Below are 12,786 nucleotides of genomic sequence, written 5' to 3'. Positions count from 1 at the left end.
TTTCTGTTGGGAAAAAGTAAAAAACATATTGACAATAACAACTTTTCTACTATCAACAGCTAACAGTTGAGGGGAAAAGAAAGGTTAAGGCGTACCACTCGTTAAGATAAAGGGGGATATTTCCGACAGTATGAGCGAGGTCGCAACCTATGTAGTGCGATACATGCTGTATTACTTATTTTCAAAGAAAATACGGCTTGGGGCGCTGCTTTTGATATAGCAAAAATGTCGAAAACTTGCCGAAGTAATACTGGACTCCCGGTAGCAGCACCAGCGCCATCTCTGAAGATAAATACCCTTAGTCGTTCAAAGGAACTGTCAGGAAAGCCAACCTCTCTGGCATGAGCGTTTATGACCGCAACTACATCGTCATCGTTAATTTTAATTTATTTGAAAATATCGAAGCCGTGAAGATCAAACCGCGAAATTACAAAAAACTATTGGCGTGTCGAGTTAACCCTTTAACTGGCTAAACTCTGGAGCTTAAAATAGATTTGTTTTTTCCACGAAATCACTTCCAATGTTGAAACCATACTTTAAAGTCCAATATTTGTTTCAAAATTTTATTTTATATATTCCATTCAAAATAAAACAGGAAAACAAATGTTTACTTACCTTTCTAACCAAAAATAAACTTCTTACACCCAGAATAAACCCTTTGCAACACATGCTCAACTTAACGTTCACTATGAAACTAAATTTACCACGTTTTTATGTTCTGTGGCATGCTGCCTAATTCGTTAGAACATGGCACTCAAGTTTACCAGAGATTGTTCAGAGACCGAGTTTGTCGTTTAGGGTCAGTTTCCATAGATCTACTCTTGCAAATTGAACCTAGGCGACAAGTGGTAAACATAGTAACCGGTAATCTAAAAGGGGTTAATAAGTGGCCAATTGTTTAGTGAAAATTTTTTTATTGTTTACAGCCAATACCTGTCATAGGCCCAAAAAATATATATAAAGCCACTAAATATTTTACGATTCCCTAACGTACTTAACTAAGTTTATCCCTTCTAGTTACAGAGAATGATGAGGAAAGGTATTAGTACTAATCCATTTAATGCTTAGTTGAATTAGCTAAGTTTTAATTTCAGTGATTTTAAGTATACTACCTATAACATAAGCAAAGAACATAAAACTATGGGATACATTAATAAATATCTTACCTACAATAAAACTTTAAATAGTCATATGCTTCTATAAAGAGCTGACGAATTCTTACATAATCAGAAGGAAAAGTTTGTTATCAATCAAAATTTTGTTTTTTTTTTTTTTTAATAGGCTGGTAAAGCGAAATCGTGAAAAGATGCTTTACAGTGTGTTCCTGACTATCACCTCGGAAGTTTTAGCTCTTAAATTTATAATATAACTTTCGTAGGCTTTATTGCTTACAATAGCCGCCATATCTTCTCTTCGTGGATCACTACTGAGAACCCAAGGATTTTTGGGGTAAAAAATGACCTAAAATACCCCTAAGCCATTTTTGATTATTTAAAGATTAAGAAAAACTTGTATCTAAGTAATATCGATGTATACAAATTTCTCCATCTTGACTTCTTTCCATTGTAAGCCAGGGAACAGCTGCATAAATGACTGCAGTCCCTGCCTATAACAAAAAGCGTGAAGTATATTAATGAGGTTGGCGACGTAAAGAAGGCGATTAGTAAACCAGAAAACAGGGGAATAAAAAATTCTTCTCTTAAAGATTTGAACGGATCAATATTATCTAAGTAATTGGCAAAGTCTTTTTTTAAAAGATTTACTTCAGTTTCAGTTGCCAACTTGGTATTGATATTAGATAAAAATGAATATATATATTATAAAAATGTCTTCATAATTTATTATGTGATAGGTAAACCATACAGTTCTTATTACTAATAAATTCTGTGTTCTAAACTGTACAAATACCTATTTTAAATTTTTTTCAAGGCTTGGATTTTCATATTTTCTACTTACCTGCCCAAAATGCTACAAAAATAAGGTAGCCACATAACAGCAATGCCAATGGAAAGATGAGATTGCCGATACTTTCATATACCCAGTCGTTATCATCAGCTCTCTCATTTTGTTTGTTTTATAAATAGAATATATGGTCGCATAGCAAAAATACATAGTAATTTTTTTAAAAAAAAAAGATTTTTATGTTAATCACTTAATTTATTATTTATGAACAATATACTGCCATAAAAACCGGAAACTTTTTTTTGCATATCAATGTTATCTAATATATTGTTCGCGCGACTTTAATTATTGTGACCAACTAATGCTGGGGTGGTTAACTGTAAATATTGTTATTTTTTATTATTTGCTAAAAGCGTAGTACAATAATTAATCTTAAATTATATCTAAGACAAGATTTAGGAATTATTTTTTTTCCTACTGAGGTGGTGGGGTAGGTCGAATGGCGTAATGTCCATGGCCTTGCTTCACCTATCTTTTTGAGTAGTTTTCTAAGTAGTAAGCATTCTTTTCGAATTTAATTCTAGATCCTCTTAGGACTGAACAATAGTACTTGTCCGAACAAGATCAGGCCTATAGTGGTGGTCAGTAGTTCTACCTTATAGGACTTCTTCAAAGTGTCCTAAATAGGGCTCTCTTCAATGCTTGTAATCGAGATGAACCATTGCTCAGGTGATTTACTAGCTAAATGTAGTGATTAATAGATATGGCGCAGGTTAGAACCTTCTATGGTATTTTTATTAAAGCATTTAAGTAAGCTCTACCACAAAGGGATGATGAACACTCGCCATGAAATATGACCAAGGTGGCCGTGCCTTAAAGCTATGCCCATAGATGTTTGTAACAAGAGAATTGAAAGTTGCTGTCAGCACAGGTCGTAAAGTCTGATTTTAAAGAGTCTAAACCGGCTAGATAGAATGTTACCTGTATAAAAGTTGATTGCTTTGTTGAGGAATTACGCTATGATGGCATGTGCTTATACTGTTAATGATATACTAGGGTCTTGTCTACTCTTTCAATTGGGCTTTCACCTTTGAACTAGTAGAGCTGGTAGCCACGGTGCAGTCTTGGTCTAAGATTCCTGTATACGGAGAGTGAAGCCAACAGTCGCAAACGAAAGCTACGGTCATGTCAGTGAGATTAGAGTTATAGCAAATAATATTAGGGCTTCATTCCTCATAATTTTAGTACTAGTTTAGCGTTGGCATACTATTCAATACTCATCCCGCGCTGGGTCATTTAAGTTCAAGGTTCTACCTAGTATTGTTAACGATAAGAAATATACAATTAAGCACTATTTCATGCTATTTCATGGTCTCCAAAATATAAATAGAGAAGATAAGACTCAATGACAAGAGATTAAATATTATTTTGCTCTCCTCCCTAGAGCGGAGTAAGAGGGTCTAATCACTGATATTTTAAATATTATAAATAAATTTAGACTTGTTCTCACTTTGGATATGTCATTTATTCTATTACAAGCAGCTACTTACAAGAATGCCACCTAAGAAATAACAGTAGCGCTAATGCGATAGTGTTATCCAGTAATATACCCTATATAGAAGGCTCCTCTACATTTAGTTTATAACCCAGTACATCTTAACTTTACTAACAACACGACAATGGTGTTAGTTAAGAAAAAAAAAGTACATTCAGATAGCAAGATAAGACAGAGAAGTCTAGCTGCCTATAGAATGGGGTAACCTTAACCCGTAGCTGTTTTTAACCGCTTCAGGAAAACAACACGCCTTTTACTCTTCACGAGACAGTCATGATCACCTTCAGGGTATTCACTGAGTAATGTCTCTTCGGCCCCCTCTTAAGAGGAGAGACTGGGAGTAACTTTTTTTTTCGGAATATGTCTATACTTCTGTAAGACCGAGTTTTTTAGTTTTGTAGTTGTTGCGCCCCGAAAAAATACTTCTTATGACTACTGAAGTGAAAAGAATAAAAGTAGGCCCCATAATTGGCAAACATCTGCCGGAGTTGTTTTTACTAAATACTATTTTTTAGATAAGCTCAATTATATATCTTTTGTATAATAAATGTTATTATTTGTACCTCATACTATTGACCAAAAAGTATTTACTTTTCTTTAGGAATCTTTAACTTATTAAAGACAATATATAGGGTACGTATTACCGCCCATAGTTTATGGAAACACCGCCAAACTGCTAAACACTCGCGATGTTTCTTCAAACACGCATCACTGGACTTTATTTGTAAGAGGTAATAAAGTTTTTTAATTAAAATAAAAATCTTTTTTGTGGTTTTCGTTAATCGTAATATAAACTAGCAAAATATTTATTGTTGGCATCATTGATAGGATTATACGGTGATGACTTGTCCGCTTTTATTACTAAAGTTGTTTTTAAACTTCATGACAGCTTTCCAATTCCTACTCGGGGTCTTCTTTAATATTACGAACAACTAAACTTTTAAAGTAGTTTATCAATACAGTTATAAAAAATCCTCCTTTTGAAATTGAGGAAGATGGTTGGGGAGAATTCGAAGTGGTGATTAAGCTGTATACTTTAGGTGCAAACTCTGCTTTTTTTTTTTTTTTAAGACTTAAACGTTTTATTATCTTATTTTTCTTACTAGGAGAGCGTACTTTGACAATCACACATCTATTAAAACTTGTAAGCGCACCAATTGTTTCAGTTTACGTAATATTTGCACAAAAAGTGCATCAAACTTGATATTTATAAGTAGTAGAATTTGTCTTTATTAAATTATAAATTATCAAGTCCTCAAACAGCTTTATAGATTTATCAACTTTTGTAAATTTTATTAATAAATAGTACGCCGGAGAGAACACTATTACAATTGATAAGAAAATAATCGCCTGCGAACAATACGATGAAATAGTAAACCTAATTCCAATTCTTTTTTATTAAGTTTCATCACGTTCTGCGCTGGCGTAATATAATAAATAGATTTTTCATGAACCAGAAGAGGCAGTGTTTAATAAAATACACTCGTACTTTACCAGAGATGAGCAAGGCAGTCTCAGAAATTGTATTGTTTCCCTATACCGTAGCGCGTACGACCGAAAACTTTACTTGCTTAGGGAAGGACGAAGAAAAAAATCAACTCCATAAGATCCGCAAAGCTAGAGAAAAAGTGAAAGCAAACATCCTTGAGCTGTACACGCAGATGAAAAAAAAAGAAGAGGAATTTGCAAAGGTCAATAACGCTCCCAGCAAGACCGCAGCAGCAGCTGCTGCCATTGTAGTTGCCTTAACGGATACCACAAATGTTGAGAAGTGATTAAAAAATGCCTTTATTAAAAAAAATTAACTCCACTGTCCATGCGATTTACTTTATAAGCGAAAAAAATTCCGTTCGAAGTTTTCCATCTTGAAAAATGCCGAGCATCGCGCTCGTGGTTGTCACCGACTGCGTTTTTTGGACTCCTCTCATTACCATGCAAAGATGTCTGAGTCGTAAAATTAAAGATTATAATAAAAACTGTAGAGGAACCAGTATGCCGCCATACCGAGACTCGACCACCACTGCAACGCCTCTCGGCTCAATGGTGTCCATAACCGCTGCGGCGATGTTCTTTGTAAGACGCTCCTAAAAAAAATTAAATGAAAAAATTCAAGTTCAAATATAATTATTCTAACTTGAATTTGCAGTCGTCTACTATATATTTCCACAATTCTAGCGACTTTGCTAAGACCCAAAACTTTCTTATCGGGAACATAAGCGACGTGTGCCTGCACACGAAGTGGTAAATAACGTGAGCGAACACATAAAAAAGTTACATTTAATATAACATTAATTTTATTATGAAACAGTAAAATTATTTTAAACAAGAAAGTAACAAATATGCGCCTTGCCAAAAAAGGGAACCACATGATGTTCACACATAGAATAAAGATCAATGTCTTTAACGATGATCATGTCTTCATGCTCTTCATGAAACATGGCTCCATTGACAACGTCTAAGAAATTAACTACTTTAAGCAATCTCAAAAAAGCCGGTTAAGGACTAAAGTAAAATGCGTAACAAAAATGTTTGATGCGTATATAACACTTTAGTAGATCCGCAAATCTTTATAATCTTTCACCATAAAGCACCTGAAGGTGTCTGCGTATATCCTCTTGTGAAATAAAGGAGCGCTTCAACCATTCTTTCGGGTGTTTTTAAAAGGCCTTCTCTCCTAACATCTTCACCCAAACCTTCAAGAAGTGTTCTGGCGGCTTCTATCATTTTATTCTAAAGAAAGAAAAAACAAAACTAAATAAGTTAAAAAGTATTTTTAAGCGAATGACAACGTTATTAGCACCTTTTTGTTTAAATCTAAACCAAGTGGTGATCTACTTGGCAAGGCTAAATCTGTAATTAACATATAGCGATCAAAAAAATACGTGTACAAAGAAGACCTTTTTCGTCATTCCTTATAAGCGTACAGGTAGAGGACCCAAGGCTTGGGTGGCCGTTTTGCGAATCTTCAATTGCCTTTATAGCATCGGATTCCCTCTCAAACAAAACATAAGCTATAAATTATATAAAAATGAATCAAAAAGTTTGAATTCTAACAAAACCATAGAAACCCGAGTGCTCCTTTAAGGTGAAATCTAAAATGTTGCCATAATTGTGAAGAAGTTCCTGAAGGTCGTTATAATTTGCCAAATTCAAAGGGCTGATGTGCACCCTCGCCATATTTAGGTAGGGGGCCGCTGCTGCGACTCCGCGGTAGTATAAGATTTCTTTATAATAATTTATTATCCCTTGACTCAGGGGCCTGTGGCCACATGTTTTCGGTAAACACAAGTCACTATCTTAATCACTACAAATTACAAGGCTAGAAACGAGATGCATTGGCGTACTTAATAAAAACTTTCGTTGTGTGTATTACCAGGGATTTAAATATTTGTTTACTACTAATACTTTGTTAAGTACACAATTTTTGTTTTTGAAGAAGGCTAGAAGTGGATACCTACCAGCACGCTTCTAGGATTACTCTTAAAAAAATTTTTTTAACTATAACATTTTATTAAAACAAGTCCCATGCGTTAAAATTATTACTTGATGCAAATTTAAACCTTTACTACATTTTTTTTTTGTAAATTATTACACTAATTTTTATTCCAAAATTAAAATAAAATTAATAATTTGAAATTAACTTACTATAATGTGCTCTTTTTAAGATTTCTTTGTAGCTAACAAACGTGGACTTGCATTTATTTTTACTCTCGGGCAGTATTCGTAATTGTGAAGAAGTAAGCTAAATATCTTTTGATCTCCTCTAGATCAAAGTTTCTCTTTTTTTAGCTCAGCTCAGAAATTTCTTGTTCTATTTGCACCCCTAATACTTATTAAAGAAAAAAAAAGGATTTTCCTTTTTTACTTAGTAAGGTTTATTAACGCTGCTAAACCTGTTATGAATAAAAATTGCTATTCTAGGAGAATTCATTCCATAAATTTATTTACAAAAAACTTTATCGAGCGCTTGTGAATTTTCAGATTAAGTTTTTATATTTTGTGCTATTTAGTATTTTTTTAGGATCTTTGCTACAATCTTTACTCATATTTATCAACTTTGTATGTTTTGTTTTTAACTGACGTAAAAATAAAAGCATAGTCGCATTATCTTGTTTTAATATATGCCTTGACTATGTAGTCTTTTTTAATAATGTCTATACCTCGTTTTTTGCAATTATCTTCCAAAATGTAGTCAATACTTGTCCGGTATTAATATTGCTACTTAAAATAATATCTAGTTTCGTATTATTTTTCCTATAAAACCCATGTGCTCAATCGAATTGTACGAAACAACCGTAATAGTATACTAATTTTTAATGTTTTGTTATGGTTGACTGTTACACTTTTATATGAGATTATATTAAAATTTCTACTTAACACTTTTGATGCGTTGACTGTTTTTTTCTAAATTAAATGCCTGCCTTTTATGAGGCTACACTATCCCTAAGGGTAAGATATGTACTTTGGCTATATTTTTGTGGTTTTTAATGGTTGCATTATCAATAACTGAAATCTTAAAACTTAAACTCTAAATTGAATAAAAAGCTATTTTCTTTCAAATACCACGGATAGTTAATTATTAAATCTTTTGAAAACATAGTTATAAAAAGTCTTATATGCAAATTTACATAAGGCAATTAATATATATATAATCCTTTTTACTTCATAAGGTGGATTCTTATGATTTTTATAAAGTAGGGAAGGGACAAGTTAGCTACTTATTACTTTTTTGTATAGTTTTATAACCTTCTCGCCCACTCCTTATAAAAAAAAGTATCAAACTATACCCCCCTTGCTCTTTATATGTTTAAATATAATTAAAAAACTTATTTTAACTTAATTGTTTAGTAAATTATTCTCACTCTATTCACTTATATATTTACTTGGCCCATCGAATAAGACAGGATAACACATATTCTGAGGTTGTGACCCAAAGAACTAAGCTTTGAAAGCGTTTTCACATCATAATTTTGGGTTCAATATAGTGTAGCGCAGCTAAAGCACTTCTTTAACTTTTGGAAATAAACGAATATCACAAGAGGCTAAATTCTGGGCTATTTTTTCCCTTTTTTATTCCTTTTTTTTCAGTTTGAGTCACCTTTTAACTTCTGAGCGGGGTTTCGCTTAATCCCAAATTCACCTTTAAAAGTTGTCAAAATTTATTTCCGCGTAGCCTGCTATCAAAACTACTTGTCGTTTCCATAAATTTTATAGAAAAAGGATTGCATTTGTTTGCGTTAGTGATTCAGGGTTAAAAATATCTGTTGCAAGTGTCCTGATGAGAGTGGCAACTTACTTCTTGGTGACTTCTTACGCAACCTTAATCTTTATGGCTTTAGCTCGTTGTTTTACGGTCATAATACTTTATTTTTTTAGCACCCCTAGCTTTTCATACTTGATGAGTTTGTTTTTCTTATCAAATAATGCCGTATCAAATGACTCTTAGTTTTACCCGTATGTCCTCGTTTCTTTTCTTGTGACGACTTTATTTACATTATAAGTTTTAGGCGGAGCTTATAATGAAATGTGTGAAGCACCGCTTAAAACAAAACATTATCTTACGTAAATAAGTATGTATATTTTTGAATGCGACTGTCTAGTTCCCATCTTTCTTTGCCTTCGCATTCGTGGCAGCAATGTTACTTTCTTGAACTTGACACCAAAAAAAAATTCGTTTACGTATAAAATCACTAAAGCGGTTAATACTCGCTGTCGCTGAGATTTTTTTTTTATTAAGAAACAATCACTAGGTGCTGGTTGTCTTTTTGTTTATTAGACAAATAAACTTTATAAACTTTTAAGGTTGCCTCCGTTGATAATAAAGTAAATTTCTACATAATATAAAGCTTTATAATAATTTTTAACTCGAACAAACTTTTTAAAAAAACTGACTATTGTTGTAAGCTGTCGTCGTGATCCTCTTCCGCGGAAGTGTCCTCACATAAATTATTGTTGAAGTTAGTAAAAAATAAATGTTACCAAATTTTTTCGACCAAAAGATTATTATATACATTGGACGGGAAACCCCCAAAATTTACAAACTGTTATACAAACTACAAACTAGATTTATGACTTGATAATTACGTACTAATTCAATTTCGATATCTTCAGTCTCGCCTAGGTCCTCTTCTACAACCTAAAACAAAATCTATTAATAGTGTGCCTTGATATCAGGTCAGTAAAGCACCCCTGACGTGTATAGGTGATACTCGGCACCAGTCATTCCCAAGGGAACGCTTTGTGAATTTCCATCGGTAAGAGTGATTATCTAATACGTGGATAGGTAACCTTTACTATGAATAAAAGTTATTATTAAACGAATTCACGAGGCATGTTAATTTTTAATTTCAAAAAAAAAAAACGAAAGTCAAAATGTTCATAACTTTACTTCTAACGCATGCAAACTAGAAAGCGATATATATATATATATGGAGAAGTAATTTTGCCTGTTGCTTGTACGCTTCTTCTTCTTGAGAAATCAGTTGCCCGTTTAGCACTGTTTGCTTAGAGGTTAATTGTTGACTTACTAAGTAAGAGTTGAGGGAAGTAATATAGTCCAATCTGTGCATCTTATTGAAAGTATTTATTATTACTGATAGTATAGTATATATTATTAGTCTCAAGTTTATTTAGATAAATAACTTTTTGATAGATATTATATCATGCCTCCTGTATTTGAATAAAATAAGTGTCTAACTAATTATTGCAATTACACTTTTTTAAAAACATGCTTCAAGTGAGTAAACTTAATAAAAGAAAATAAAGTACTATTTTTAATCTAAAATATACTATTGACTCTTCGATTTTTCTAAAAAAATATCTTTATTTATTACAATTAATGGGTTTAATTATTGTTTGCGCTCACATATATTAAAAATATGCCAATTATGTAAAATAGTAAAGCTATTAAAAGGAAAGAGCGTCACCTAAAACAAAACTCACGCTTTTGTAGCTGAGTAAATATACAAAAATGAGAAACTAGGTTCGCCGGCGAAAAAGCTACTTTTCAAGAAGCTTGACTACTCCTTACGCACTCGCGGTTCGGACTCACCACAATGTTATCTGGTATCAGAAAAATTTTTAAAGATTCTCGTACTGAAGATGAAGAAAAGAAGACCAATAACACAGCTTTTTTTGGTCTATGTGCCTTCTTACTACTACTTTTGATAATGAATTCTACCAGGAAAAAGACTTACATATAATTTAGAGTTTTTCTGTTTTGCGAGATTTACAAACTATTATAACAAATAAACAATACTTTTAGACTCTTGTTTAGTTTTCTCTTTTTTTGTTGTTTATAGAATGCATTTATTAGAAGTTATTGGTCATAAAAATGTTTCCAGTGTATTAAGTTACACTGCAAGAGCTCATGCAGTTTTACCGCCCGCGTTGATCTGTAGATAAAAAAGCAACATACTAACTTATAACTAACGTGTAAAGGATGCACCTCTCTACTAAAAATTTGTAATTGTTTAATATGGTCTAAATTGCATCAAGGGTTGTGACTATAGTTCTACACACTAAATATTACCTGCAAGAAATTTAAAATAGTTATCTTACCGCCTCAATTTTAAATTTTATAAACAGAAGATTAATCTTTATTGTCTATGTTGCAGTCAAACCCAAAAGAAGTTTTATAGCTCATCCTTTTGACTTTTTTCCAACAAGCCTGGGACATGACTCTCCAAGAAATTCTTTAGAGATGCGATATCTCGCTGACCTTCATACGCAATGCTTTCTTTTTCTCCAGGAAGAAAAAGTTTAAGTTGCGGAAATCCCTCAATGGTGATGCCTTCTACCTCATTCTTGGTTGCATCTATCTTGGCAATAACGACGTTGGCATTATTTTTGTAAGAGGCCCCTAGTTTTTCCCAGGTGGGTGCCAAAGCCTTACAATGGCCGCACCAGGGAGCATCTATCAGAAAGATGTCCATAATTAAATAAATATATATAATACAAAAAATACTTACAAAACTTAACAAATACAGCCTTATTGGAATTTGAGACAACCTCCTTAAAGTTTTTCCCTACTAAAGTATAAACATCTTTTTCATTCCAATCAGCGGGAACCTCTTCCGACATATAAAAAGGAGTAAGTTTATCTTCAAAATAGTTTTGGAGGAAGCCCTCAATGGCTGGGCAAGTCATATCCCCTTTAAGTCGGTACTTGCGCAAATCCTTTTCAATATCGAGAATAGCAACAGCCTCATCATCTTTTTTTAAACCAAAAAAAGATATAATATTAGCGTTATTCTCGATGTTGCTATCTACTAAAGCCAGTACGGCTTTTTCTTTATATTTTTTAGCGGCATCCTTGTAACAGCCTACAATGTTTTTGTCAAGACCACTTAAGAGTGAAAAAAGGAGTACAACTTTTTTCTTTGGATCACCAAAAATAAATTTATGTGTCTCGGGGCCGAGTTCTATAACGAGAGGATTTTTGTTTGAAGTAATAAAATTCTCAAGATTATTGTAATTAAATTCATCCTCAAACACAAGCTTTGGCTCATCAAATTGTCGGAACATGACAACTTTGTTACTACCAACCTCTTTAAAAATTTCATGGCTAGTAGAATAATAAAACTCCACCCCATTAATATGGTAAGCTAAATCCGAAAAAACTTCAAAGTTCGAATTACCTTCGATTTTATCAAAGGTGCCTAACACCACAACCTTATGCGCTGCTAACTTATCTTTCAAATCTGCATACGTTGAGATGGGAGAAACTGAAGGCCCGCTTTTTTTTGTGACCCAGTTAGAGATTTCATCTTCGCTTCGTCCACCATCGTACAAAATTGGTTTTTTAGATTTAAACCAATACAAGGTAGGATATCCTTTTATATCTAAGGGGCTTAAAAGTTTGGAAGCATCCTCTGCAGTCGCATCAAATTTTGCAAATTTCACTTGAGGGTTATTCTGAGTAAACTTCAAAGCAACTTTTTCATATATAGGAGCTAGATTCTTACAATGCCCACACCAAGGCGCATCTATATATTAGTCGCAAGTAACATTATTTATAGGAAACTCATAAACAAATATTATTTATAAAGCAACTATAATTATATAATTTAAGTCTTTAAAAAAGGTTGAGACAAAGATATACTTACAAAACTTGACCATAACAAATTCATTCTTGTCCAAGAAATCCGAGTAAGTGTTGCGGTCCAGTGAATAAACACCGTTATTTAGTATAACCTCCGAATTGTCAGCAAATACAGCAAAGATAAAAGCTAATGCACTAACGACTAATAGTTTCATAGACGATGACATGCTGAGCACTTGAAGAGAATGAAAACAGAGATAACCAACCGAGAAAATCAGATTGCAAA

At 33.0% G+C, this 12,786-nt stretch overlaps 3 protein-coding genes across 7 annotated transcripts; all 3 read right to left on the bottom strand.

Moving 5' to 3' along the window:
• Positions 1 to 5,237: 5,237 nt before the first annotated feature.
• On the bottom strand, positions 5,238 to 6,639 carry LOC135144386 (GTP cyclohydrolase 1 2-like). 2 transcript variants are annotated; one of them, XM_064076431.1, is made up of 8 exons: positions 6,526 to 6,639; positions 6,355 to 6,468; positions 6,258 to 6,307; positions 6,049 to 6,187; positions 5,803 to 5,912; positions 5,592 to 5,684; positions 5,462 to 5,541; positions 5,238 to 5,401 (listed from the first exon to the last, which is right to left on the bottom strand). In XM_064076431.1, exons 1-8 carry the CDS (start codon positions 6,632 to 6,634, stop codon positions 5,281 to 5,283), a joined length of 816 nt encoding a protein of 271 aa, XP_063932501.1. In that variant the 5' UTR covers positions 6,635 to 6,639; the 3' UTR covers positions 5,238 to 5,280. The 2 variants fall into 2 exon arrangements, with proteins under 2 accessions (XP_063932501.1, XP_063932502.1); XM_064076432.1 differs by having other exon boundaries at positions 6,258 to 6,301.
• A 2,568-nt stretch (positions 6,640 to 9,207) lies between these two features.
• On the bottom strand, positions 9,208 to 10,469 carry LOC135144439 (uncharacterized). 4 transcript variants are annotated; one of them, XM_064076486.1, is made up of 6 exons: positions 10,384 to 10,469; positions 9,904 to 10,026; positions 9,645 to 9,725; positions 9,546 to 9,593; positions 9,350 to 9,393; positions 9,208 to 9,288 (listed from the first exon to the last, which is right to left on the bottom strand). In XM_064076486.1, coding segments are annotated over exons 2-6 (297 nt in total). In that variant the 5' UTR covers positions 10,384 to 10,469; the 3' UTR covers positions 9,208 to 9,287. The 4 variants fall into 4 exon arrangements, 3 of the variants coding, with proteins under 3 accessions (XP_063932556.1, XP_063932555.1, XP_063932554.1); XR_010283135.1 differs by having other exon boundaries at positions 9,350 to 9,593; XM_064076485.1 differs by having other exon boundaries at positions 9,286 to 9,393.
• Positions 10,470 to 11,051: 582 nt separating this feature from the next.
• LOC135144402 (protein disulfide-isomerase 2-like) lies at positions 11,052 to 12,784 on the bottom strand. Its single transcript, XM_064076443.1, has 3 exons — positions 12,565 to 12,784; positions 11,428 to 12,444; positions 11,052 to 11,372 (listed from the first exon to the last, which is right to left on the bottom strand). The coding sequence occupies exons 1-3, from the start codon at positions 12,725 to 12,727 to the stop codon at positions 11,092 to 11,094; spliced, it is 1,461 nt and encodes a 486-aa protein (XP_063932513.1). The 5' UTR covers positions 12,728 to 12,784; the 3' UTR covers positions 11,052 to 11,091.
• Positions 12,785 to 12,786: the final 2 nt, after the last annotated feature.

Source organism: Zophobas morio, unplaced genomic scaffold (genome assembly GCF_036711695.1).
Source record: "Zophobas morio isolate AGI-343-1 ecotype UQ-CSIRO unplaced genomic scaffold, CSIRO_AGI_Zmor_V1 ptg000099l, whole genome shotgun sequence".
NCBI classification, from domain to species: domain Eukaryota; kingdom Metazoa; phylum Arthropoda; class Insecta; order Coleoptera; family Tenebrionidae; genus Zophobas; species Zophobas morio.
Note: the sequence above shows the minus strand (reverse complement) of the source record. Positions and strands in the feature narration are given on the sequence as shown.